Source organism: Eublepharis macularius, chromosome 18, assembly GCF_028583425.1.
Source record: "Eublepharis macularius isolate TG4126 chromosome 18, MPM_Emac_v1.0, whole genome shotgun sequence".
In the NCBI taxonomy this organism is placed as follows: domain Eukaryota; kingdom Metazoa; phylum Chordata; class Lepidosauria; order Squamata; family Eublepharidae; genus Eublepharis; species Eublepharis macularius.
Window position 1 is genome coordinate 5,127,528 of NC_072807.1, and position 24,263 is coordinate 5,151,790.

General features: G+C 45.9%; 1 protein-coding gene across 1 annotated transcript in view; it reads right to left on the reverse strand.

Moving 5' to 3' along the window:
* ADGRL3 (adhesion G protein-coupled receptor L3) overlaps nucleotides 1-24,263 on the reverse strand; it is a 673,348-nt gene that overhangs the window by 41,224 nt on the left and 607,861 nt on the right. Inside the window, exon 21 of the mRNA XM_055002453.1 lies at nucleotides 5,664-5,789. Within this exon, the coding sequence (XP_054858428.1) occupies nucleotides 5,664-5,789 (126 nt within the window). The remainder of the gene's footprint in view (nucleotides 1-5,663; nucleotides 5,790-24,263) is intronic.

Sequence of the window (24,263 nt, forward strand, 5' to 3'; positions counted from 1 at the left end):
CTGAAGAGGGTGTTGCTGAATTCTAGCAACTCATAATATCTACATTCTTATACTATCTACTATCACTCAAAATATTGCCACAATCCTGTGGTATACAAGAGAGAAGTATCAGAAAAGCAGGGACAGCTGGGCTGAGAGGAGGCTTTAAACATCAATTGATTGATTAATTAATTTTCAAATTTAAATGCCATTTCATGGTACTGCTCTCAAAATATGCCCCAAGGAGATTGCAACTTAAATTTGTAGCCAGCAGTTCAGCTTACTTTCCTTTCGCCAGTAGTGATCAGGCAGCCAAATAATTGACAGGCTGTTTGCAACCTCTTTGCATGAATTCACAGGAAGAGGATACTTGATGCCATCAGAAGGTGATGCCCAGCTGATGAGGGCACGCAGTGTGATATCCTGTTGGGGAAATTTTACTCTGTACCTAGCAAAGTTTTTTTATTTAAGGGGGTGGGAATAAGGAGCTGACTCCAAGCTGATCAGCTGGAAGTCTGGTCCTTCTATTTTCTCATCATAGAAAAACAGGGTTGCACTTACCTGTAACTGTTGTTCATTGAGTGGTCTTTGGGCAAACACACACGGGAACTGTGTGTGTGCGTAGGCCAGCCACAGACGTTTCAAAGCTCCTAGAGGCGCAAGACTGTCCCCTAGCCTTTTCACACATTTTCCCTGAGGTGTGCTATAAAAGGTGGGGTGAGCAGCTCCCTCCCTCAGTTCTCTAAGCTGCTGGTGTAGAAGGAAGGTAAAAAAGAGCACACTGGAGGGAAGAAGGGAGGGGTATGTGCCTGCACTGAAGACTACTTGATGAACAACAGTTGCAGGTAAGTGCAACCCTGCTTTCCTCATTATGCCTTCTGTGCGGTCCCACATGGGGGATTAGCAAGCTAACTTAACCAGGAGAAGGGCGTGAGCCTTGCCAACAGCGGTGTCCCTTCTGAAGTCTACATCAATGGCACAGTGTTTGATGAATATAGATGGCGTTGACTAGGTGGCCACCTTGTACAATTCCAGTACAGGGATGCCCAAGTTGGAGGCTGACAAGGTGGATTGAGCCCTTATAGAATCATTCATAAATTGTATGAAATGGCATGATGGTTTAGATTGTTAATAACAAGCCTTAATGAGCCACACTATCCAATTCAAAATAGGCTGGGTGGAGACTTTCTGGCCTTTGGGGGCCCTTTAAACGAGACAAAGAGATCAGGATCCTTTCGGAAAGGAGCTGTCCTATCCAAACAGAAGCACAGAGCACATTCAATACCTAGGGTGACAATGTCCTGTCCAAGTGAAAAACGGAGATGACCTTTGCCAGAAAAGGGAGGCTTGGACAGAGAACGACCTTATCTGTGAACATCTTGATGAAAGGAGGATCGTATCTCAGGGCTTGCAATTCATTCACCTTCATGGCTGAGGTTTTGGCAACGAGCAAGGCCTCAACCAAGGCCAGGGCTTTTTGGCCCTGGCACCCACCCGGTGGAACTCTCTCTCTGTCTCTGGAGACCCAAACCCAGCAGGACCTGCTGCCAGGCCGACGGGGACTGAGGCGGGGGGTTTCTCCAACCAGCCTCCGGTTAGTGAGGGGGGCGGAGGAGAGGCTGAAAGGAAGGACCTTGTACTGGCATTTTTGGGAGCCACATTGGAAATGAAGGAACTTTCTGAAATGAACATTTATTGGAACATGGAAATATGCGTCTTTTAGATTGACTGTAATAAACCAAACATGGCTTCCCAAAAGGGGTAAAATGTCTCTTAACGATAACATTCGAAACCTTTGGGAAATGATTAGATCAGTCCCTCAGTGGAACAGTTAGACAGTTAGAGTGGTCCGTCAGTGGAACAGGCTTCCTCGGGAGGTGGTGGACTCTCCTTCTTTGGAGGTTTTTAAGCAGAGGCTAGGTGGCCATCTGACAGCAATGCTGATTCTGTGAACTGGGCAGATCATAAGAGGGAGGGAAGGAAGGTTTCATCAGTGCTTAGTTCTCGTGGCCCCTTCTTACATGCTCAAGGTAATGCCAATCGCCGCTTTAGGGTCAGGTAGCAATTTTCCACAGGCCATTTTTGCTAGGGATCCTGGATGAGTTTTGCCATCTTCTGGGTATGGAGCAGGGGTCACTGGGGCAGTCAGAGGGGGGTAGTTGTGAATTTCCTGCATTGTGCAGTGGGTTGGACTAGATGACCCTAGAGGTACCTTCCAATCCTATGATTCTATGATAAACTCATTCAGGGGATGAAGGTCTAGAATGGGGCAAGAACCCCCTGATTTTTTCTCCACAATAAAATAACAGGAAAATAACCTGTTGGAAGAGATGGATGGAACCGGTTCTATGGCCTGTTTCTGCAGCAATGACTACACTTCCTCTAAGAGTAAAGTGGGAGGAGGTGGAGGGTTGGACAGAGAAGGAATGTTGGGCGGAGTTATCTTAAACTGCAGGCCGTAGCCTTGGTTGACTATGGATAACATTCAAGCCTCCTGAGCGATTGACTCCCAAGCCCGAAGAGGAAGCAAATGGCTGAGTGACATGACATCAGAAGGCGTGGCATCAAAAACCTTGTTTATTGCTTCTGGACTTATCTCTGGAGGATCAGGAACTATCCTTCGATTTGGTTCAAGAATACTTCCTCCAATATTGAATAAAGGCAGAGAAAGAAGGCTGTTGAGAGCCTCTGGGCAATGTGTGTGCACTGGTTGGGGGTGGAACCAACTGTATTTGCTATTGTAAGGTGCATATGCTCTTGGGGGAAATCTCTGCGTAAAGGGATTCGGATAGAGGGGTATGAGACCCAATGACTTCGCTGTCTGCGTATCATCTTAAATCTTCTTAAGTGCATCATCTGTTGTGGATGAAAATAGGTCTGTCCCTTCAAAGGGAAGGTCTTCTACTCTCATCCTATGGTGAAGGGCTAGCACTGTGGATCTCAGGCACGCATGCCTACGTATTACAATTGCCGAGGCCATAGCTCTCGAAGTGCAATCTGCACGAGGACTGGCAGTATTGGTTTGTTGTTTGGGAGCCTAAGAGGTTCTCCCTGCAAAATTTTTGCAAGCCTTTTTTTGTCATCAGGGATGAGGCTCAAGTATGGGCCTATCTTCTCCCACAAAAAGAGCTGATAGCAGGCCATGATGGCTTCATAATTTCCAATTCTAAAGGTTAAGGCTGTGGAGGCATAAACCTTTCTGCCCAGTATGTCTAGTTTCCTGCCCTCCTTATCGATTGGAGCTGAATGGCTCATACTTTTTTGGAGGCTCTTGCTTTGGAGGATCTTGGTGACAATGGAATTGACAGGAAGGTGAGTAAACAGAAAACATGATCCTACCTGTTTTATCTTATACATATTGCCCATCTTCTTAGATGTCGCCAGAGTTGAGGCCAGCCTAGGCCATACATCTTTAGTTACATCTAGCATGCCCTGCATGATTGGAAATGCCACCGGTCCAGCCACTTCTGAGTGAAGTACCTTGAAGACTGTATCCAAAGAAGTTGGAACAGAGAAGTTCACTTCAGTGTCCAGGGATCTCGCCATCTGGACCAACTGCTTGGTGTACAAGCGGAGATCCTCATTGGGGCAAACAGCAGAATCTTCGATAAGGAATCCTGGTGGAGATGGTTCTGATGCAAGCTCAGAACCAAGCATGGAGTCATTATTGGACTGTGCGTTGTAGTTTCATGTTGGTTCTGGGACAGCATGGTCTTCAGGAACTGTAGCTAGAGCTGATGTGGGTTTAGCTTTACTTTGAGGTTCCATGCAAACCGCAATGTAAGGGTCTTCTTCATGAAAGAAGTTATGAGAGGGCGGGTACATGTCCGGAGAAGCTTCAAACTCGTAAACATGGTAATGGTATGGGGAGCCCTATGGGGAATAATGGAATCAACGGCATCTATGATGAGGAGCCAGTTTCAATCTATTATGATTCTCAGAGGGATCCAAGGAATCTTTTTGTCTTTCCACATAGTGGCATTGCATGGGTTGAGAGTGCCCCGGATAAGGCAAGTATCGTGCCTTGGTTTTTGCTCGCATGCACGCGTGTTCCTGGGCCGGCGTGATGACGTCACTTCTGGTTACGTCATCACACAGGGTGTGGCTGCCCCCCTCTGCTGCAGCTGCCCATGCCACCACAGCCAGCTCAGCTACTGCTGGAAGGCCAGCTCGGTGCCCAGCGAGCCAGCTGCCCCATCAGCACATAGGCGGCATGGGCAGCCTCCCCATGGGCATGGCACAGTCTCCGCCCCCTCTGCCGCAGCTGCCCGTGCCACCACAGCCAGCTCAGCTACTGCTGGAAGGCCAGCTCGGTGCCCAGCAAGCCAGCTGCCTCGTCGGCACACAGGCGTAGTGGGCTGTCTCCCCAAGGGCGTGTCACAGTCTCTTGTGCCCCTATGAATTTTGCACCTGGGGCAACCGCCCTTCCAGCCCCCCATGTTACGCCACTATTTCCACAGGCCATATCAGTGATAGAAACAATGGAGAAATGGCCATAGACAGTTCCATAATTTGAAGAATCTCACCCTCAGAAAGGGATGGAACTGAAGCAGAGCACAGTCTAGGAGTTGGAGATAGAGTTCTTGAAACCCTGGTCAGACTTGATGCAACAGATGTGGTCAGAGCTGAAGACAAGGATTTTTTTCCTCTCATGCAACTTAGAAGTCGATGCATTCTCAGCATGCTTCAACTTGAGCTTAGCCTTTTTTGTAGGCAGCTCTGATTGGCACCTAAGTGGAACCGTTGAAGATGCAGCTTGGACCGACTGGTTCTGAGTGGCAATAGGTGCCGAACATGCTGGAGGAACCAAGGAGGCCTGTTCTGGGCACTGCGGTCCATTATTTGCGGCATTTTGATCAGAGTCAAGCCCTTCAGGGCTGACTCCCACAGAGTTGCTTTAAGCCTCGATGCCCTTTCATGGTGTGCTTTGAGGGTAAATTGCTTGCAGACTGAACACTGCAAAGTGTCATGTCCTTCGCCCAGACAAAGCAAGCATTTGTCCTGTCCACCTGACTGAGCCATTTTGAGTCCACAATGTGAGCCCTTCTTGAAGAGAGCCTTTGAAGCCATGGAGCCAAAGGCCCAAACTGCCATCTATTTCTGGAATCGAGGAATGGAGCAAAGAACACATCCTTTCCCAGCGGCAGCTAAAGAAGAACTGAGGGAGGGAGCTGCTTGCCCTGCCTTTTCTAGCCTGGTCGGGGCGAAAAGACTAGTTGAGCGGCTTGTACCTTTAGGACCTTTCAAATGTCTGCAGCTGGCCTGTGCACCTGCAGTTCCTGTGTGGGACTGCACAGAAGACATGACGCTGAACACGTGTGAAACGAAGCAAGACATTCTACACATTATGGGAATTATGGAGGAAAGCATGACCCAGTGATGCACTTTTCAGTGGAAGCTTTGCGTCAGATATAATTGTGGAGCTCACCCATCTCCTTCATCAATTATAGCACAGGTGAAATGAAGCATTTCCCATATTCTTTATGTAGCTAAGCAATTAAAGCGTAATATTTATAAGCAGAAAACCCATTCTTCAGTTCTGAAGAAATGAAACTTTGATTATAAGCACAGTTATGCTTTCAGATATTGAACTGAATTTTAATTATCACAACCAAGCAGACAACTATTCTGGTAAAGCTACGAACTTGCTCGGATTCTATTCAAGCTACAACAGCACACTTTACCTGTGAGCCTGTAGAATATCTTCCAGGAGTTCTTGACCCAGATGTTTTTCCTGAGCCAATGGAGCTCTCTGTACTTTTCCCACTACAGCAATGTGTACGCAGGCATTTCCCATATTCTTTACGTACCTAAGCAATTAAAGGGCAACATTCATTAGCAAGAAACTCATTCTGCGGCTTTGTAAACTGATTTGTGTGTGTGTGTATATTGGAGGAAGAGATCATTAGAACAGCTGCTTTTTCTGTATACCTGTTAAAATTGGCAATTTTATGCTTTAACACATTTATTTGTAAGGAAATGCTTTAGGCTATTCTTTTGCTGACAACTTCAGACCTCAGCAATCGCCGAGGCACATAAAAGCAATGAAAAAATGATCCAATCATTCAGTTTACGACTTAAAATCAATATCCTTTAAGATTTATATGATCTGGTACTTGGATAAAAATTTTGCTTTCTGGCAAGGGTGCAAGAAAAGTAATAAACAAACTAAAATGCATGCAGTTTTCTGTTTGTTTGTTTTTTTGGAGGGAGAACAGTAGCAACACATCTCTGCATTTTGCCTTCAATGGTAGTACACTTTCAGGCCCGATACCCCATGTTATTTCCCCTTGTAGATGTAGAATCTTTCAGTCATCCTGCATAACCAACAACATTATCGTAAGCAGAGTTGCATCTGCCTAAGTCCATTCAATTTCAAGGGTGTAACTCAGCATTGGAAAGCATTGTGAGAACCTTTGGAATCAATAAATTCACTGTGATATCTGAAATGGGAAAGAAGCCTGTTCCACAACAGCAAACAGAGATGAAAAGCAATCACACGAAATTAGCTGGTAATCACTGGGGGGACTTGCATTTCCCCAGATATGTGCCGGGAAATTTAGGCTGCGCACCAACCACCAGTATTTTATGAAAAATAGTAAAGAGTCCAGTAGCACCTTTAAGACTAACCAACTTTACTGTGGCATAAGCTTTTGAGAACCACAGCTCTCTTCATCAGATGCAACAGTATTTTATGTAATCCGCTACTGGCATTTTGTAGAGGAAGCACTGATCCCAACCTGTTCTATGATTTTTCACTGTCTGAACCTCTTTTATCCTGCATTTTAAAAAACTAGTTTTATACCATCCATTCTTCACAGATTGTATGTGGCTTCTTCTACCTCCAGTTTATCATTATAATAGTCCCGTGGCTAGGCTTGATGGGGAAAGGGAGAGAATAACAAGCCAAAATCTCAGGGCCTCTTGACAACTATCAACATTTTATTCTGTCATAAGCCCCACTTTTTTTAGACACAAGTGATTCCTCGCTATGCAGACATTTTGCACAGGAGGTATAAAAAGGCAGAGTGGGAACTTGAACTCAAGTCTTTCTATTTCTAGCCCAACACTATAACCACAACATCATGCTGAATGCTGTCAAGTGGAATAACAACATTCTCCTTTTTTAAAAAACTGATTCTATTAGCAGATTACAAAGTTAAAATGAACAATAGAGTAAGGAAAACAGTATAAGTTATACCATAAACAATGCAGCAACTAGTTGACAAAAATTTTAAAATCTGAGGAGATACAAACAGGATAATACACACAGCAAATGGAGTAACAGATGACAACCTTATTCCTTACATGAAAATGCCAACCTGACCACTTTAGTTTACTATAAGCTCATTCCTTCTATAGAAATGCCCTCATAATCATTTGAAAACAATGCAATACAAACAAGACAATACATATATATTGTCGAAGGCTTTCACGGCCAGAGAACAATGGTTGTTGTGGGTTTTCCGGGCTATATTGCCCTGGTCTTGGCATTGTAGTTCCTGACGTTTCGCCAGCAGCTGTGTCTGGCATCTTCAGAGGTGTAGCACCAAAAGACAGAGATCTCTCAGTGTCACAGTGTGGAAAAGATGTTGGCAGGTCATTTGTATCTACTCACTGTGACACTGAGAGATCTCTGTCTTTTGGTGCTACACCTCTGAAGATGCCAGCCACAGCTGCTGGCGAAACGTCAGGAACTACAATGCCAAGACCACGGCAATACAGCCCGGAAAACCCACAACAACCATATGCAAAAGAACCATATGCAAAAGAACCTCCTCAGGATACAGTGAAGCCTCCCGCCATTAGCATTCCACACCCTGGGAAACTCTTACAGGACGACTCAGCTCAACCCCACCCCTCCTGAGTAGATACAAATGACCTGCCAACATCTTTTCCACACTGTGACACTGAGAGATCTCTGTCTTTTGGTGCTACACCTCTGAAGATGCCAGCCACAGCTGCTGGCGAAACGTCAGGAACTACAATGCCAAGACCACGGCAATACAGCCCGGAAAACCCACAACAACCATATGCAAAAGAACCATATGCAAAAGAACCTCCTCAGGATACAGTGAAGCCTCCCGCCATTAGCATTCCACACCCTGGGAAACTCTTACAGGACGACTCAGCTCAACCCCACCCCTCCTGAGTAGATACAAATGACCTGCCAACATCTTTTCCACACTGTGACACTGAGAGATCTCTGTCTTTTGGTGCTACACCTCTGAAGATGCCAGACACAGCTGCTGGCGAAACGTCAGGAACTACAATGCCAAGACCACGGCAATACAGCCCGGAAAACCCACAACAACCAATACATATATAAATACAATACATCAATCCAGATAAACTATATCGAAAGCATTCCTGCAATCCAGTAAGCCTGCCACTCAGTCACAAAAAGAGATAAGGTTGGTCAGGTAGGACCTATTGGGAACAAATTGGTGCTGAGTTCCTCATATCACCATGTTGTCCATCAGACTGATGCCTTTAATATCTGTTCCAGTATCTTCCCTGGGACAGAGGTCAGGCTGACTGGCCTGTAGTTCCCCTTTCTTGAAGATTGGGATGACATTTGCCCTCCTCCAGTCTTCCAGCACATCACCTGTCCTCCAAGAAGCCTGGAAGATGATAGACAAAGGGTCTGCGAGCTCTTCTGCAAGTTCTTTAAGCACTCTTGGGCTCACCCCATCTGGCCCAGGGGATTTGTACACATCCAGTGCAGCAAGGTGCTTCTCCCCAACTTCTCTGCCCATGTCAACCAGCAGCCCTGGGGTCATGCTTTGCCTACTACCATCTCTAGGTGGGCCTGTTCTCTCCTTCAGGGAGAAAACTGAGGCAAAGTAGGCAGTGAGCCTTTTTGACTTCTCTCTGTCCTCTGTCAGAGTTTCTCCATTTTCACCCAGCAATGGGGGTATCGCCCCCTTCACCTTCCGTTTGCTCCTCAGGTATCTGAAGAATGTCTTTTTGATTGTGGTGAGCCCCCCTGGCCAGTCTCAGCTCATTCTGAGCTTTGGCCTCTCTGACAGCTTCTTTGGATGCATTTCCTTCTTTCCATTTCTTGAACATCTCCGTTTTCATCCTTCGCTCATCACAGAGCTTTCTGTTCATTCACATCGGCTTCTTAGATCCTCTCCTGCATTTCCGTTTTGCTGGAATGGTGACAGCTTGAGCCTGTAAAAGCTCTTATTTTAGGACTACCCACTCTTCACTTTCTCCTTTCCCTTCTGGTATTCTTGTCCATAGAACAACTCTCATCATATCTCTAAGTTTATTCAAGTTGGCCCCACGTGTTTGGCTATAAACTCCCTTGGTACCCCATAGAAAAGGAATTTTAGCACATGATCACTTGTCCCTAAGGTTCCCACCACCTTTACCCCAACAACCCCAATTCTTTCTTGATTAATATCAAGTCCAGTACGGCTTAGCCTCTCGTCACTTCCTCCACCATTTGAGAAAGGATGTTGTTGGCCAGGCAGGTCAGGAAGTTGCATGACCCTGGACATGTAGCAGAGTTGATCTCCCAGCACACATCAGGGAAGCTGAAGTCTCCCATAACTACAAGGCCATGTTTCTTGGATTCCCTATGAGGTATCCTAGAAACCTGTATGAGATGGATTCTGCCCACCGTGAACAGCTTAGTTCACGGTGGGCAGAATCCACCTCATCTTCTTGGTCAGGCAGTCTTTAAGAAACCTCAGCCACATGACTGCTCATCCTTCCCTCCCTTATCTTCACTCAGGCACTTTCCACTGGGGCTGTCACTCTCCTCTTCCAGTATTTCCTGGCAATCACGCCCTTTCCTCGCATACAGTGCCACTCCAACTCCTCTATGGCACTTCCTGTTCTCGAATAACTCATACCCATCCACTAATATATTCCAGTCATGGGAATCATCCCACCAAGTCTCTGTAATGACTAATAAGTCATATTTTTTTTGTTTCCATTAGTAGACCAATGGAATTGCCCAAACGTTGGGCATTGTTATATACGCAGCAGAAGCCTTGCAACATTCCCCCTCTTTGACCTGGCCTTCCCAGGTAGGCCTCTGCTATTTGTTCTCCTTTCCCCCTGAAATTCCTATGCAAGTTTTCTCCATTCCTCTGCAATGTCAGTTTAAAGCCCTCCTAAGTAATCTCCCCAGATCCCTTCCAAACACATTCTTCCCTGTCCTTCACAGGTAGAGTCTATCACGTGTGAGCAGGCCATTTTCAAGAAAATGTAGGCCATGGTCCCAGAATCCAAATCATTTCTGCTGGCACCATGAACGTGGAAGTGGTTCACCTCCCCAATCTTCTGTTGCAATCCTCTTCCTCCAACTTATGCTTTAAATTAGGTGGCGATGCAGTTAAAATCAGGCCCAATTTAGCATTCCCTGCACAACATGGTAGGGTTTCCAGGCCCAATCCTGAGCTTTCTAGGTGAGAGGCAGCATGGGGCAGAGGCTGGTTGTGGGGGAAGTCCCATCTGTGCCCGGGGCTAGCAACCCTAGATCTCTATTATCTAGAACTCTGTTGTAATTCCTGGAGAGTTTGGGCCTCACTTGGAGGTTGACAACCCTAATTATACCTACCAGGTTCCTTCAGGTTCTTCCCACCGCTGCTCAGCTGGGTGATGGGAGAAAAATAAAGGTGAAATTGAAGGTGGAGGCTATACTAGCATCCCGATGCACTGGTGTCACTTCCTGTGCAACTGGAAGTGATGTCAGCACCTCCCCCCCCCATGGGATGCTCTAGGATATGGGCAAAACCTGGTTAAACTGTAGAGGTTTGCCCAAATACTAGAAGATCCCCCACGTGTTACTGGAATTGGTCTTGTGAGTAAAAGAATTTGTGGGAGGAATTAGCAAGCAAGGAAGACAGCTATGCGAGAGGCCAGTAACCACAGGGATCTATCACCAATTTTTAAGGGGTCCCTTTTGTTGTAATAAACGAGGCTGGTGCTTAAAGTCAAATAACTTTTATTAAATGGAAAGACTTCATGCACATACATGCAGAATTGCAGGGTAAAAATAGTTACACACACACACACAGAGTCCTAGGAAGCTTAGCCAGAAGTTGGGAATAGAGGGAGGGAATAAGTACATCTACCTATCTGAAGAGTAGTCCAGTCCACAGGAGAAGAGAGTAGCTTCAAACGTCCAGCATTCTTGGCTAGGAGAGCAAGAGGCTTAGGGCAAACCTCAAGGGAACAGTGCTTTGGATCCAGTAAGCGTGTACAAAGAGAGGCGCTTAGGGAAGCGACCCTAAGGGAAGCGTGCCCACTTTGAATGGGCCAAGGCACTACTCTTATAGAGTAAAATGTGCCCTGAGGTGGGAGAACCCACCTAGCTGTTAGAACAGACTCCAACAGTCAGTTCCTGGAATTGAAAAGAGTTTGATTGCTTTGACTGGTAGCTGCCGGGGCATGTGCAAGCAAATGCAAAACTTGTTCTAGTGCTGTACAAAAGGGTAGTTTGTTCATGAAGTCCACCGGAGCTATGTTGATGAGTTTAGGTGGGGACTGTACTTTCCCAGGAACAACTGTACAAACTTATGAATGTCATTTGATTATCTCCTCAATCAAGGACAGGATATCTCATCCTGGAAGAAGGGAAAGGAATGTGTTAAGTGGGGATGACTCTGCGAGACTTTTGTTGCACTGGATTCGTTAGGGGCTGGAGGGGCTGCAAATCCAATAACCTTTAATCACTCTGCATTCCTCTGTGGCATTCCATGCATGCTGGGGTCTCCCGGGCGGGACTCAGCAACTGTTGGAGGTCCTCTGGCTGCAATACAAACTACCATTTTAAATCCAGAGGCCTGGTGATTTTTAATATCTCAAGTAGCCATGTTAAAATGGCTATTAAAGATGGCAGAGGCCGGGCCGACTGCTTACACATGACTCACTGATGTCACTTCTGGCTGCACAAGAAGTGATGTCAGTGCGTTGTCAGTGAGAGCCCCAACGCTACTGTGAGTCTTGCTAGTTGCCAGCCATGTCCTGGCAACCCTAACCCTAATCCAACCCCAAATATTAAGTGAATTGAATCAAGGACCTCCCTCCTCTTGTCCATTTTATCCCTGAAAAAGAAGCCATTTCAAATTACTTTTTCCACTGTCTTTTGGATAGTGAAATGAAAAGAACTGAAACAGGACAGCATTGTCATGACAGCAGCACAAGAACACGTGAACCTTGGCAAAGCAAAAGTGTGCAGGGGAGCAGGCCAACCACGCAGGGTGAGAGTCAGAGAAGCACCCCCCCCCTCCCCGATTAGTGAGAGATATTCATTCTGATACAAAGAGATTTTGCTAGCATATGAGAAAATTGCTGAGGCTGCAAGCATCGTTGGTCCTGTGATCAAACAAAAACCCCTGAACGCTTTTTAACAGAGGAAGTGGATGCTTAACGGATGACGGAAGGGAAGACAAGAGGCTCTGCTCCTGCTGTGCTTCAGTTGTCTCGAGAGAAAAAGAAAGAAAGAAAGAAAGAGGAGAAACAATTTGCACAATCAGCATGGAAAATGAAGGCAGGGATACCAAAATTCAGTCTTGGAAGAAGCTGTTCAGAGAACAATTTAAAAAAAAAACCTGGAGAAATAGAAGTTAGAAAGTGTGAGCTGAAAGCGGTTTCCTACCTAGAAAACGGAAGCCAAACAAGAGTTATTAGTGAATCAAAGACAGATTGGAAAAAGGCAACAAGGAGAATTCGCAGGAGTATATTTCCTGAGTCGGCTGAGATTCAATAGTTTCCTAAGCATCTTGGATGCAGCTTGTAAATATTGGAGAGAATTAAAAGGAATTCCCAGTGTTAAAAACAACACAAGAGATGACAAAAGGTAAAATGGAGCATCCGCCACTGTAAGGAACAAAAAACCTAACCCACAGTATCTATTATTAAGACATGCAGCATATTTTTGTAAACCACCTTAAGCTGTCTAGGTCTATAAATATTGTAAGAAATAAATAATAAAAACAGTTACTGAAACACACAATTCCAACACACGTGAGCATTTTTTCGCACACAGTGAAATATTGGCTGCATCTGTTTGGAACTAGCAGAACGATGGTGGCCGAGTGTCCCGGACACTACACCCCCACCCACAGTCCCTCTCTTCCAGCTTACGGTATCTTTAAGATCTGATCTCTATGGTATCTCTGCCTGGTGACAAGGGACTTCTGGGACATCTCTCCCAGAAGTGTGGCCCAACAAAAACACAGATGACCTTCCTCAGGGGAGATCCATGAGCTGTTAATGCCTGTTAGAACATTCTTCTTGAAAATCATATCCTATGCCTAGTATCAAACACCAAAAAGAAAAAAAAAAAGAATGCTCCTGTTCGAAGCATACTGGTTGGTGGAAAGTGCCACCAATTTGCAGCCAGCTTATGGTAACCCCAAAGGGTTTTCAAGGCAAGAGATGTTCAGAGGTAGTTTGCCTGCCTCTGCCTCCGGAAGCTCCCTGGGTGACCTTGGGCCAGATACATACTCTTAGCCTAGCCTACCTCACAGGGTTGTTGTGAAGAAAAAATGGAGAATGATGTTGGATGCTTTCGGTCCCCACTGAGGAGACAAATGGGGTACAAATGACATTTAAAAAATATTCAGCCCACTGGTCCTACTAGCGTAGTACTCTGATGTTTCGTGGGATCTCCCTCGGGTCTCAGGCACAGGTCCTTCTCAGCCCTGCTGCCTTGGATCCTTTTTCAAAAGAGGAAATGGTGGGGATTGAACGTGGCCTCTTCTGTATGCTACAGGACTATGAACTCTCCTACGGGCAGTCCTTGTCAGCCTTCCTTTCCATTACTTCCACTGTTGTAAAAATAATCTCTCTCTGTGATTACTGGAAGTATTTCCACCTTATATGTCCCTTCCTTTTTGCACTTACATCAGGCTCCTCCTAATCCTCACATTTAAGACAAATAATGCAATAAACTGCCAAAAAATTACAAACATGCTTTAAAGCTAGTGCTAAAGGTACAAGGAAACTTCACGACATACTAGGCTGTAGGCGAGTGTGGTGAAGTGGTTGGACTAGGATGTAGGAGAACTAGGTTGTAATCCCCACTCTGCCATGGAAGTTTGCTAGGTGTCCTTCTGCCAGCCACGCATTTAGCCTAACCTACCTCACAGGGTTGTTGTGAGGATAAAGTGGGGGAGGGGAGAACCAGGTATGCTGCTTTGGGGCCTCATTAGAACACAAAAGGTTTAAATGAAGTGAATGAATGAACAGGAAATTAGCTTCTTTCATCAGTCTCCAACAGTATGTCATGGATATAGCTAGAACTATAGGGGAACCTCCACTGTCAAGTTGCCCCCATGGGAAACTCTTCTAAACCAGCTCAAGGCTGGGATTGAGTAGCTGCCTGAGTTCCCTAAGAGCTCACCTGAATCCCCGCCACCCTGCATCGTGTCACTCTCACTTTCCACAGAGCATGCAGCCAGAAGATCAAAAGAGGCTGGCCATACTGAAGGCACCTTGCCCCCTAAGTCCCGGAATCCCAGAACTGGTGCTAGTCAAACCTCCCTATTCTGCACGGCAGGCAAAGAGGCAACTTTGGCATACTGAGTAGTACTCTAGTGGCAGAATGATATTTAGACAGAATGAAATGAACAGGGAGAAGGGCTTGCTTAACTCAGCGGTGCAAAATTCTTAGCCTATTATATATTTAGTGGGGAGGAGCCTGGAAGTCAGCCAGGGGAACCGTGGTAAGTGTCCAGGTAGCATTCAAAAGGAGCCTGTTTCTGAGGGCCAGAATTGCCCTCTCAGCCTGCTCACAATGCATAAACAGTGAGTGCACAGACTTTCTTGACTTAGGGTTACCATTCCAACACAACCCAAGAAAAATATGTCCCTGGAATAAAGGCTTAATGTCTGGAAATGAGCAGCTGAAGCTTTTCATGGTACGGAGATAGATAATCTGGTAAATAAAGACTCATTAAGCCTCTATTCAAGGGACAGGACATTTGTCTCCAGGCCTGTTGGCAACCATACCCTGGCTGCCTGTCGGACAGTGACCACATCCTATAGGAGTTAGGCTCATCTTACATTGGGCAGGGGGATGGACTAGAAGGTCTGTATGGCCCCTTCCAACTCTGTGGTTCTGTGAGTGCAGTCTGCACATTGCACCTGGACTACATTGGGGCCTTCAACAATCTCCCGGTTTCCCACCCTCCCTTCTTTCAAGCTTCTCCTCTAAGACTTTTTAGGTAGTCTGTTTAGATTAATCTATTCTAGAGATTTAAAAAACAAAATTCAAAGCAGCCACTCCGTTCTCTTACCAAAAGGACAATTTTGTTGGCCTGGCCCTCCAAATCACAAACAACTGAGCAATCTTTTGAATGTGAAAGCACTCTTCTTCGGGCTGGCTGCTGATCAATCACAAAAGAAAAAAAGGGTGGGGAAGAGATATTACTGGGCATGATGAAAAGTCTCTTCTGCAGTTTGTAACCATTTTCAGACAAAATGGAGGAGGTGTCAATAAAGCCGAACTAGCCCTGGCACAAAAGGATCTCGGGTCTGTTGCAAAGCATGCTGGGACAACAAAGTTGTGGAAGCTCTCCCTTTGAAAATATGAAAGGCTGCAGCGATTTGAATAACTTTTACCAAGCTACATTTCGGGGGCTTCCATCACACCTAGAAGAATCTTTTCTCTCCCTTCTTTTTTATCTTAACATCTATTCTGATGTGTACTTGATAGGGACTCCGTTGCATACAACTCTTGGGGCTAAAAAAAAAAAAGGATATTGTTGTGTATTGTCGAAGGCTTTCACGGCCAGAGAACGATGGTTGTTGAACGATGGATCTTCAGAAGATGCCAGCCACAGCTGCTGGCGAAACGTCAGGAACTACAATGCCAAGACCACGGCAATACAGCCCGGAAAACCCACAACAACCATTGATATTGTTGTGCATTGGCCCTAGCTTCGATAATAGTTAGGCTCCTCTGACTCTGATTCTCATTGGCTATTTTCAGTTGGCAGCAGCCAGTGGCCGTCTCTAAATAAAGGCCAATCACATTCATGTAAATATGTTATATTGTATATAGTTCATGCAAACGATGGTATCCTAGGGTGTTTGTTGCGATTGGTTGATGGTTAATTCAGGGGCGGGGTTTGTATCTATATATTGGGGCCTTCTGCTCTGTTGAATGTCTGTCTGTTCTGGCTGGCAATAAAGCATGTTGTTGAGTTGAAATCACTTTGGGCTGAATCACTATGAGCACCAGGCTCAATATCTAATAATATTAACCAAACTCTCCGCTACTAGATAGGCAGAAGAACCAGTAACTGTTCCATCACCCAGTGGTATCAAGCCCCTTGTTTTGCCTGAGAGGCAACTGACAGCAGAATATACCATGTAACAACAGGCCACCATTTCCATAGACACAGCAAAGCGTGCTTAATAATAGAAAAACATCATGGAATGTCAAAGCTAAGGGCCAAAAGCAAAGACAAAGCTGTTTGCTCCTCTCACTTGTACTGGTGCCAATTTGGCTCCGAACTAAAATGCACGCAAGAGGAGTGCATGAATCAGCAGCTCATCCATGCTCAAGACTACAATGTACCCCGATGCCTGTTATGTTCCAGCGTTAAAAAACACTTTCGGTTGAGGTAAACACTTTAAAAGATGAGTGAATGGAGCTTTCTAAATGGCAGCCAGTAGAGCAGTTGCACAGAAAAGCTCATTAGCCGAAACACCTGTAGGCGTGACTGGATTCCTTAGAGCCAGAGAGGCCAAGGGGAAGCCAAGAAGCCCCTCTTTCCTGTGTCGAAGAAAACAGTAACCAGCAAGGTCTGGAAGATCTTCAGTTGTCTATTGGGGCACCCTGCTGCTTGGCACCCTCCAACCCCTCCTTCTCCAAGTAGATATGCATTCACAGTTATGGCAAGCAGGCTTGCTTACCTACCTGACTTTATCTGCCCCCCAAACTACATCTATAACAGGATCTCCCCTCCCTCGGTTTCTCTGGATAAGGTTTGTGAAAAGCTTTGCTGAGTCTTTTTGCTTTTACATCTTTAGCTTGCACCTATTCATTTTGACCCTGGTCAAAGTACTTCTATTTTATCAAGTAAAATAATGTCTCCATTTTGAGTCCAATACCTCTTCCACTTCATGATGAGGTTGTCCATTCACCATGGGGGGGGGGACTCCAGATTTCGGGTGCCAGGTGTTTGCTTCTGGTGCTTTCTTCAATAAGCTGCAGTGGAATACTGGGTGTATATGTCTTAAATTCTTTGGTAGATCTAGTTTCACAGCCACCCCATTTATGACATCGAGGATTTTTTAAGGCCCAATGTACTTCCATCCTAACTTTTTGCACGGTTGTTTGCCCTTGAGATTTTTTGTGGACAAACAAACCTCATCTCCAGGTTTTAGATCCGGGGGGGGGGGGGGGGGGTCTGCATGTTTTTTGTAATCCTATTTGGCTCTTTCCAGGGTTTTTGTTATTAGATCCCACTGTTCCAAGATAGAGTTCCCTCAATTACTGAGATCCCCTCCCCACTCTCAGGCAGGGGTCTTTCACAAATGGCAAGGGTTTGCCTTCAAAGCCCTGTGTGATCTTGAATGAGGATGCTCCTGTAGAGCTATGAACCCTATTGTTGTAACAACATTCTGCAAACACTAGAAAATCAGTCCAATTATCTTGTTGTTAATTAATGTAGCTTCTTAAAAATTGCTCCAGGACTTGATTAACCCTTTCAGATTGCCCGTCGGTCTTGGGATGATATGCTGAACTCAGCCCTTGAGTCATGCCTGTTACTTCCATCAGCTCCTGCCAAAACTTGGCAACGAATTGTGGGCCTCGATCTGATATTACCTTGTCAGGAAACGAATGGAGTCTTACTACATGCTGCATGAACAATGTGGCCAACTTTTTGGGCTGTTGGCAACTTAGATCATGGAACGAAATGGGCTTGCTTGGAAAACAACTCCACTACCACCCAAATCACTGTTTTCCCTCTGCTTGGTGGAAGGTCAGTGATGAAGTCCATGAGTACTACAGACCAGGGTGTGTGTGTGGGGGGGGGGGTCGGGGTCCAGAGGTTGTAGTAGTCCTGGTGATTCCCCCCCCTTTTGCCCATTAAACAGGTCTGACACATGGATATATATTGTGACATATCCTTGCGCATTCCTGGCCACCAAAACTGTCTTTGTATTAAGTGCAGTGTTTTAAATTAACCCAGATGCCCAGCCAACTTGGCATCATGACAGTGTTTCAATATCTCTCCATGTAGTCCTGGCAGGATATACAGCTTGTTGTTCTTATACCAACAATCATTTTCTCCCTTTTCTAAGTCCTCAGGCCGATTTCTCCCCCTCCTTTTCCAGTTCTGCCTTAATTTTCTCTTTCCACTTGGGGGGGGGGGGAGGAGGGAGAGGAGGGAAGGCGGTTCGCCTTTGCTGCTTGGTTTCTGGTAATCATGGCCCCTCCCAACTGGGCAGGGGAAAACATCGTGTCTACTACTTCCTCCCTCTGGCTGTTGTGTTGGGGAAGGCGGGACAGCACATTTACCAGGAAATGTGACTTCCTAGTGAAATGTTTAATCACAAAGTTGAATCTTGAGGAAAAACTCCACCCACTGCAGCTGCTTGGTTCCCAGTCTGCAAGGCTCTTGCAATGCCTCCAGATTTCTATGATCAGTCCATACCTCAAACGGCACCATAGTCCCTTCCAGCCAATGCCTCCACGTACTTAGGGCCAGTTTGACTGCTGCCACTTCCTTGTCCCATACTGCCCAATTCCTCGGGGTCTCTGTCCAAATGGGCTTCCAGTTTATGCCAGGTCAGGGGTGGCAGGTTCCAGTCCTGTGGGACCCTTGCCCCTCTTGCACGTTGTCTTGGGAGGACGGGTGGTGCTGGGCCTGCTGGGAGAATCGGTGGTGCGGGGCCCGCTGGGAGGGCAGGTGCTATTCCACCCAGTGCTCCCCCTTGGTTGGGAGGCCTCACTGGTGCCCCCCCTACCTCTGCGGGCCCACGCGTTCAGTTCACGCATTCTGTCCATAATTTCCAGCATCATTTGCCTGACCTCCTCCATCTCCTCGTGCATCTGCTATAGTTCAGACACTCCACTCAGCTCTTAGGGCTCTCCGTCCTCATCATCCGCACCCACACCCTGGTCTTCCTCCTTGACGTACTCTGTCTGGGTATCCCTCAGAGGTGCCAATTCAAACAGCCGCTCCTTGTCCCCCAGGCCCCCTCCTGGATTCCCTGGAGCTCCCATTTCTTCTCCCAAGCTGGTTTGGAACAGGTGTGCTTGGCACCACTCTCTCTGGTCCATCATCCTTCTGTACGAGGGTTGTGACAGCCATCCTTGGGGCGTTGCACTTAGCCAGTGTAGGATCCTGGCTCCTCACTTGGGAATCACCCCGGCCCTGCACTCCGAGCTAGTCCCAAGCTTCGGCATTTCCGCAGGGTCCTTGGGGTTCACAGGAGATCCGTTGTCCCCTCCAGCTGCCATACTGCAGGTAAGGAATCTCACCGGCTTCCCCTGGTTCCGAAGACTGAAGTGATTCTAGGCAAAATGTCAGAGGCTTGGCTAGAGGATTCTCTCAGATTCTCCACTTCATCCAACACGGTTGTATGGGTTAAAGGACTTTATTTAGATAAAACTCCCTAGAAGTGCACTGATACTTAGAGATTAGCTAGAATGCTGAAGTAAAATCTTTCCCGAGAGGTTATACCCCAGTCCCCCTCCCCCCAGTCCAAACAAGTCAGTTGAAGTCAGCGAAAGTCCTGCAAAAGATGCAAAGCTGAATTTCTCAAGGTTAGTTTCTGTACAATTCCAGCTGTACTGCTAAGGCCTCTTAGCAAAACATAGCCGAGTACAGTGAAGGAAGAAAGCCACACTACAGGAAGAAAGCCCATCCCCTCCCCGATAGTTATGCATTCACAGTTATGGCAGGCAGGCTAACTTGCCTGCCTGACAGGTGAGTCCTAAAGGGTGGTGAGTAGAGATGAGCACGAACAGCAATATGAACTAAAAAAACCCCCATGAACAGCCCAATCAGCTGTTCGCAAACAAGCTGTTTGTGAGGCCCCATTCTAAACGAACAGGTGGTCGTTGCAAGCCTCATTCTTTGCTGTTCGTCAAGCCAGACAATCTGGCACCTGCAATCAATTCCCTTGGCAACCGGAGGCAGGGACTGCCTGAACTCTGTCTGAACTCCTGCTGTTGCCCTGGAAACCCCAATCTAAGCCCAATTTAGCTTGATAGGCAGGTCTTCCTTTCAAGTGTGGAGCTCCACATTTGTTACAAAGAGCAGGGGGAAGGGGGGCTCCCAGCTCTGGTTTTGCAGACAGTGAGGGAGAGACAGTTGCTGTTGGCATTTCAAGTTCCAGGGCTGCTGCCAGGCTCTGGGCCAAGCTATTATTTATTACTGGTACCTTTCCTGCTGCCTGATTAGGTAAGGTTTCTGGGAGTGGTGTGGTAGGGATCTATTTCAGGTTCCAGGGCTGCTGCCAGGCTCTGGGGCCAAGCTATTATTTTTTATTGGTATATTTCTTGCTGCCTGCTCAGGTAGGGTTTCTGGGAGTGGTGCGGTAGGGATCTTGATGGCTGGAGGAGAGCCTGCTGGCTCCCATGAACAATGAACATGTTCGTTAATGTTTGTTGTTCATTGTTCATGGATGGCAATGAACAACGAACACCATATTCGGTTTTTTTTCTGTTCGTGCCCATGTCTAGTGGTGAAACTCCCAACATGGCTTGAGCCCCTTGTATAGTTGATGCACCCCCCTCTACCTGTTGTTAGCTGTATAGGCAAACATGACAGTGTGGGGGATAATTTTTTTATCACTGCACAAGGGGAGGTGGTTGACCCTCTCTCCTCCTGCACTGTGGTCCCAGTCCAAGTTGAGGTCTCACATGGCTCCTTTTTCTCTTTAAAACAACTGGTACGATGTTGTTCAAAGATCTCCCAGAGCCAAGTCTAGTTTAGGCCCAATGAGATGAATCTAGATTAAGGATGTCCCACTTCAAACTGAACATGGAGGTTCATTTCCTGAACGTTCCTCCTTGCAAAACCCTTCCACATACAGTACTACAAAGTCTAAGAGAAGGGCAAGGTAGCTAGGTGGACAGCCAGTATGGAGTAACAGAGTATTGGTATAGGATCTGGGAGGTCCAGGTTTGAATCTCCGCTCTACCCAAGGAAGCTTCCTGGGTGACCTGTGGCCAGTCACATACTCAGCCTATCCTACCTCACAGGTTTGTTGTGAGGTTAAAATGCAGAAGGGGAAAATGCTGTAAGCCGCTTTGGGTCCCCCATGGGGATAAAGGTGGCATATTAATGACGTAAATCAATAAATGTAGAGAGGCTTGCTTATATGTGGGAGCTATTCAGTCCTGTGAAACCCCCACTTGCAGAATGAAGTGATAAAATCCAGACATTGGTTCACTGTATCAATGAAAATTATGCCTGAGGTGACAGGTTCGCAGCCATTTGAAAAAGAGATTGGAACACTTTCTTTTAAAAGAAATTTGTGGGATTCAGAATTCTTATGTTTGTACGATCTCCTTTTCACAGGAAAAAATCAAGGGTCAGACATTCTCAGAACAGGATATTCTCCAGAGGGCTTAGATAAGTGGGCAGTAAAAAATGGAAGTGGCAAGTTCTGGCTGCAGTGTTCTGCCTGAAAATGGAGGTGAATCAAATGGCAAATGGTTCCCTTTCACCCCCTTTCCCTCTCCACTGCATTTATGCAACTGAAATTTGTGCTGTCGTATCTCCTAAACCATTCCTTTTAACAAAACACAGCACAAGCACACATTTGCAAGATGACAAATCTCTTCTACTTCCAATTGTGTGGTAGAATAACATTCCTATAACTGAAGAGGTGATTCTGCCCTGGAAAAAGCAAATATTTTAAAAAATGATACATTACACAGAAGTCTGATCACAATAAGCCTTGCCTTACTTTTGGAAATCACATCCCTATGCCTAGCTACCCACATGCTGTCTGTCATACCCAAATTATGTTTCTTCTCTGCAGGGTGGATGGCGTGCATACCAAGGACATTTCATGTCTCTCTCTCTAGCAGGACTCTGAAGGGCAGAGACACAATGCCCCACCATGTATAATCTAGAACCCCTTCCTTCCCCTGCTCTGTTCATTGGACCACAGGCTCACATTTCCTCGCCTCCAAACAAGAATGTTTTCTGCAGGGATGCCCTGGATTTATGTTTGTTTCTTAATGCCTTTGGGAAATCTATACACTGTGTGTTTGAATAAAATAGATGAGAACAGGAGCCCCCCATGTGGTTTTCACAAAGAGCACAGCACAAGCACACAAGAATTTAATTTTAGTAATCAGGATCCAAGTCCTATTTCCATTTAGCCACAGTAGTTAAACTGTGGGGCAGACCAACTTGCTTTTGTGAGGCAAATTCCCCAGCTGAAGAAGTGGCACTCCCTACCTGGGATTGGTGTCAACCATAGCCAGCCTTGCTCTCTCATGATCTCCTGAGCCGATTTTTTTTTTTAGTATCAATAGTTTATTTTAATTTTCCCCATTTTTGTACAAATAAAAGAATAAAAATAAGATTAGAATGAATATGCGACATTTAGAAAAACAGTTATACTGTCCCTTTGGGTGAAACAAAATGGCTTCTAATAATTAAATTATATTCTCACTGTCAAAGTGCTGGGTGTCTATGGAGGGAATGAAAATCCAGACATGTCTGCAGGTAAGCAAACACATACAGTACAAGACCAAAGAAAACAAAAGGCCAAAAAGAAGTGGAAAGGAAGGTAAGTGGAGGATGTGAGTGTGGTGATGTGTGTCAGTTGGGTATGGAGCCAGATAATATACCAGCTGCTGACATTTTGAGACAATAAAGATGTAATCAAAGCACTCCAGAAGCCACCTCATATGCCATTACATTGGTTCAAGGTATTGCTTCAAACAGAAGTCCCTTACTCTTCAGATGCCAATTCTAGCAGTTCTGCTTCAAGTTATTAATTTCAGGTGGAGAGCAGGATTTCCAAGCCCCTGAAAGGGGTCACTTAGCAACCAAGCCAGCATGTTGAATTCAAGCACCGTGCCTCCTAAGCTGGGCTTGGCTGGGAAACAAAAGCCATTCACAAAAATGTGGGTGATGGGAAAGGGGGAAAAGGATATGCTTGAAACATGCCTGTCGAAAATGTCTTTAATATCTCTCTACTTCATCTCATAAATCATACACACTGGAATGTATGTGTGAGCCCACTTTAGAAGGGGTTTGTTTCCACTTGGTTGGTGATAGGCAGCTAATCATAGTCTTTTGAGAAGGGAAGCCCAACTCAACTTCAAAGCAGCTGCGGACCACTGGCATTAACAACAAATGCCTGTGAGTATACAGAATCATAGAATCCTAGGGTTGGAAGGGACCTCCAGGGCCATCTAGTCCAACCCCCTGCACAATGCAGGAAATTCACAACACACACACACACCCATGCACCCCCAGTGACCCTTGCTCCAAGCCCAGAAGATGGCAAAACGCCGTCAGGATCCCTAGCCAAACTGGCCTGGGGAAAATTGCTTCCTGACCCCAAAGTGGCGATCGGTCTTACCCTGGGCATGTAAGAAGAGTTGTTTTCCCATCCCCAACAAAGAATTGCACTTTTACATTTATCTGCCACTGGCATAAGTATGTGCAAAAGATGCAAAACCACCAACTTGGGGAGAGGGCTTACTAGGAATGGGAATAACACAAAAAACCTCTTGGAGTTTCAGTGAAACATGCGTTTTTAAGAATATAAGCAAGAGTGTACAGGAGAGAGAAATAATACCATGCTGGAATCTGAAGAAGAACAAAAGGCAAAGGTGGAGAGTTTTCTGAACAAACATTAAAATGAGGACAGAAGTTCCATGCAAACACATTGACTTAGCCTTTGGTAATGTGTGGTTGTCATGGTGGGCCTCCAGGACTGGACCTACAATGCTGAGTGCTGCTCACAGCTCCTTATGCCAGGGACTTAGTAGATTTCTGTTCTCTCTCCTGAAAGCCTCACCACACATGGAGCTAGGAATGCACAGTTCAGGTTGGAATTCGCTTTAAAATACCAAATTTTGGCTGATTGGCGAGAATCCGGCTATTCCAAATCAAAATATTGATTACTGAATCAAATTTGGTATTCTGGATTTCTAAACTGAAATAATTTGGTAAAATTTGGTGAAATTAGGCCATTGTTTCCGAAGGGAAAATCAGTCTAGGGGTTATTCAGTGGGCCGAGAGTGGCATTTTTCAAATAAACTCCACCAAATTTGCAGGGAGCCTGACTGTCCTCTAAAGACCCCCCACGTTTCATAAAGACTC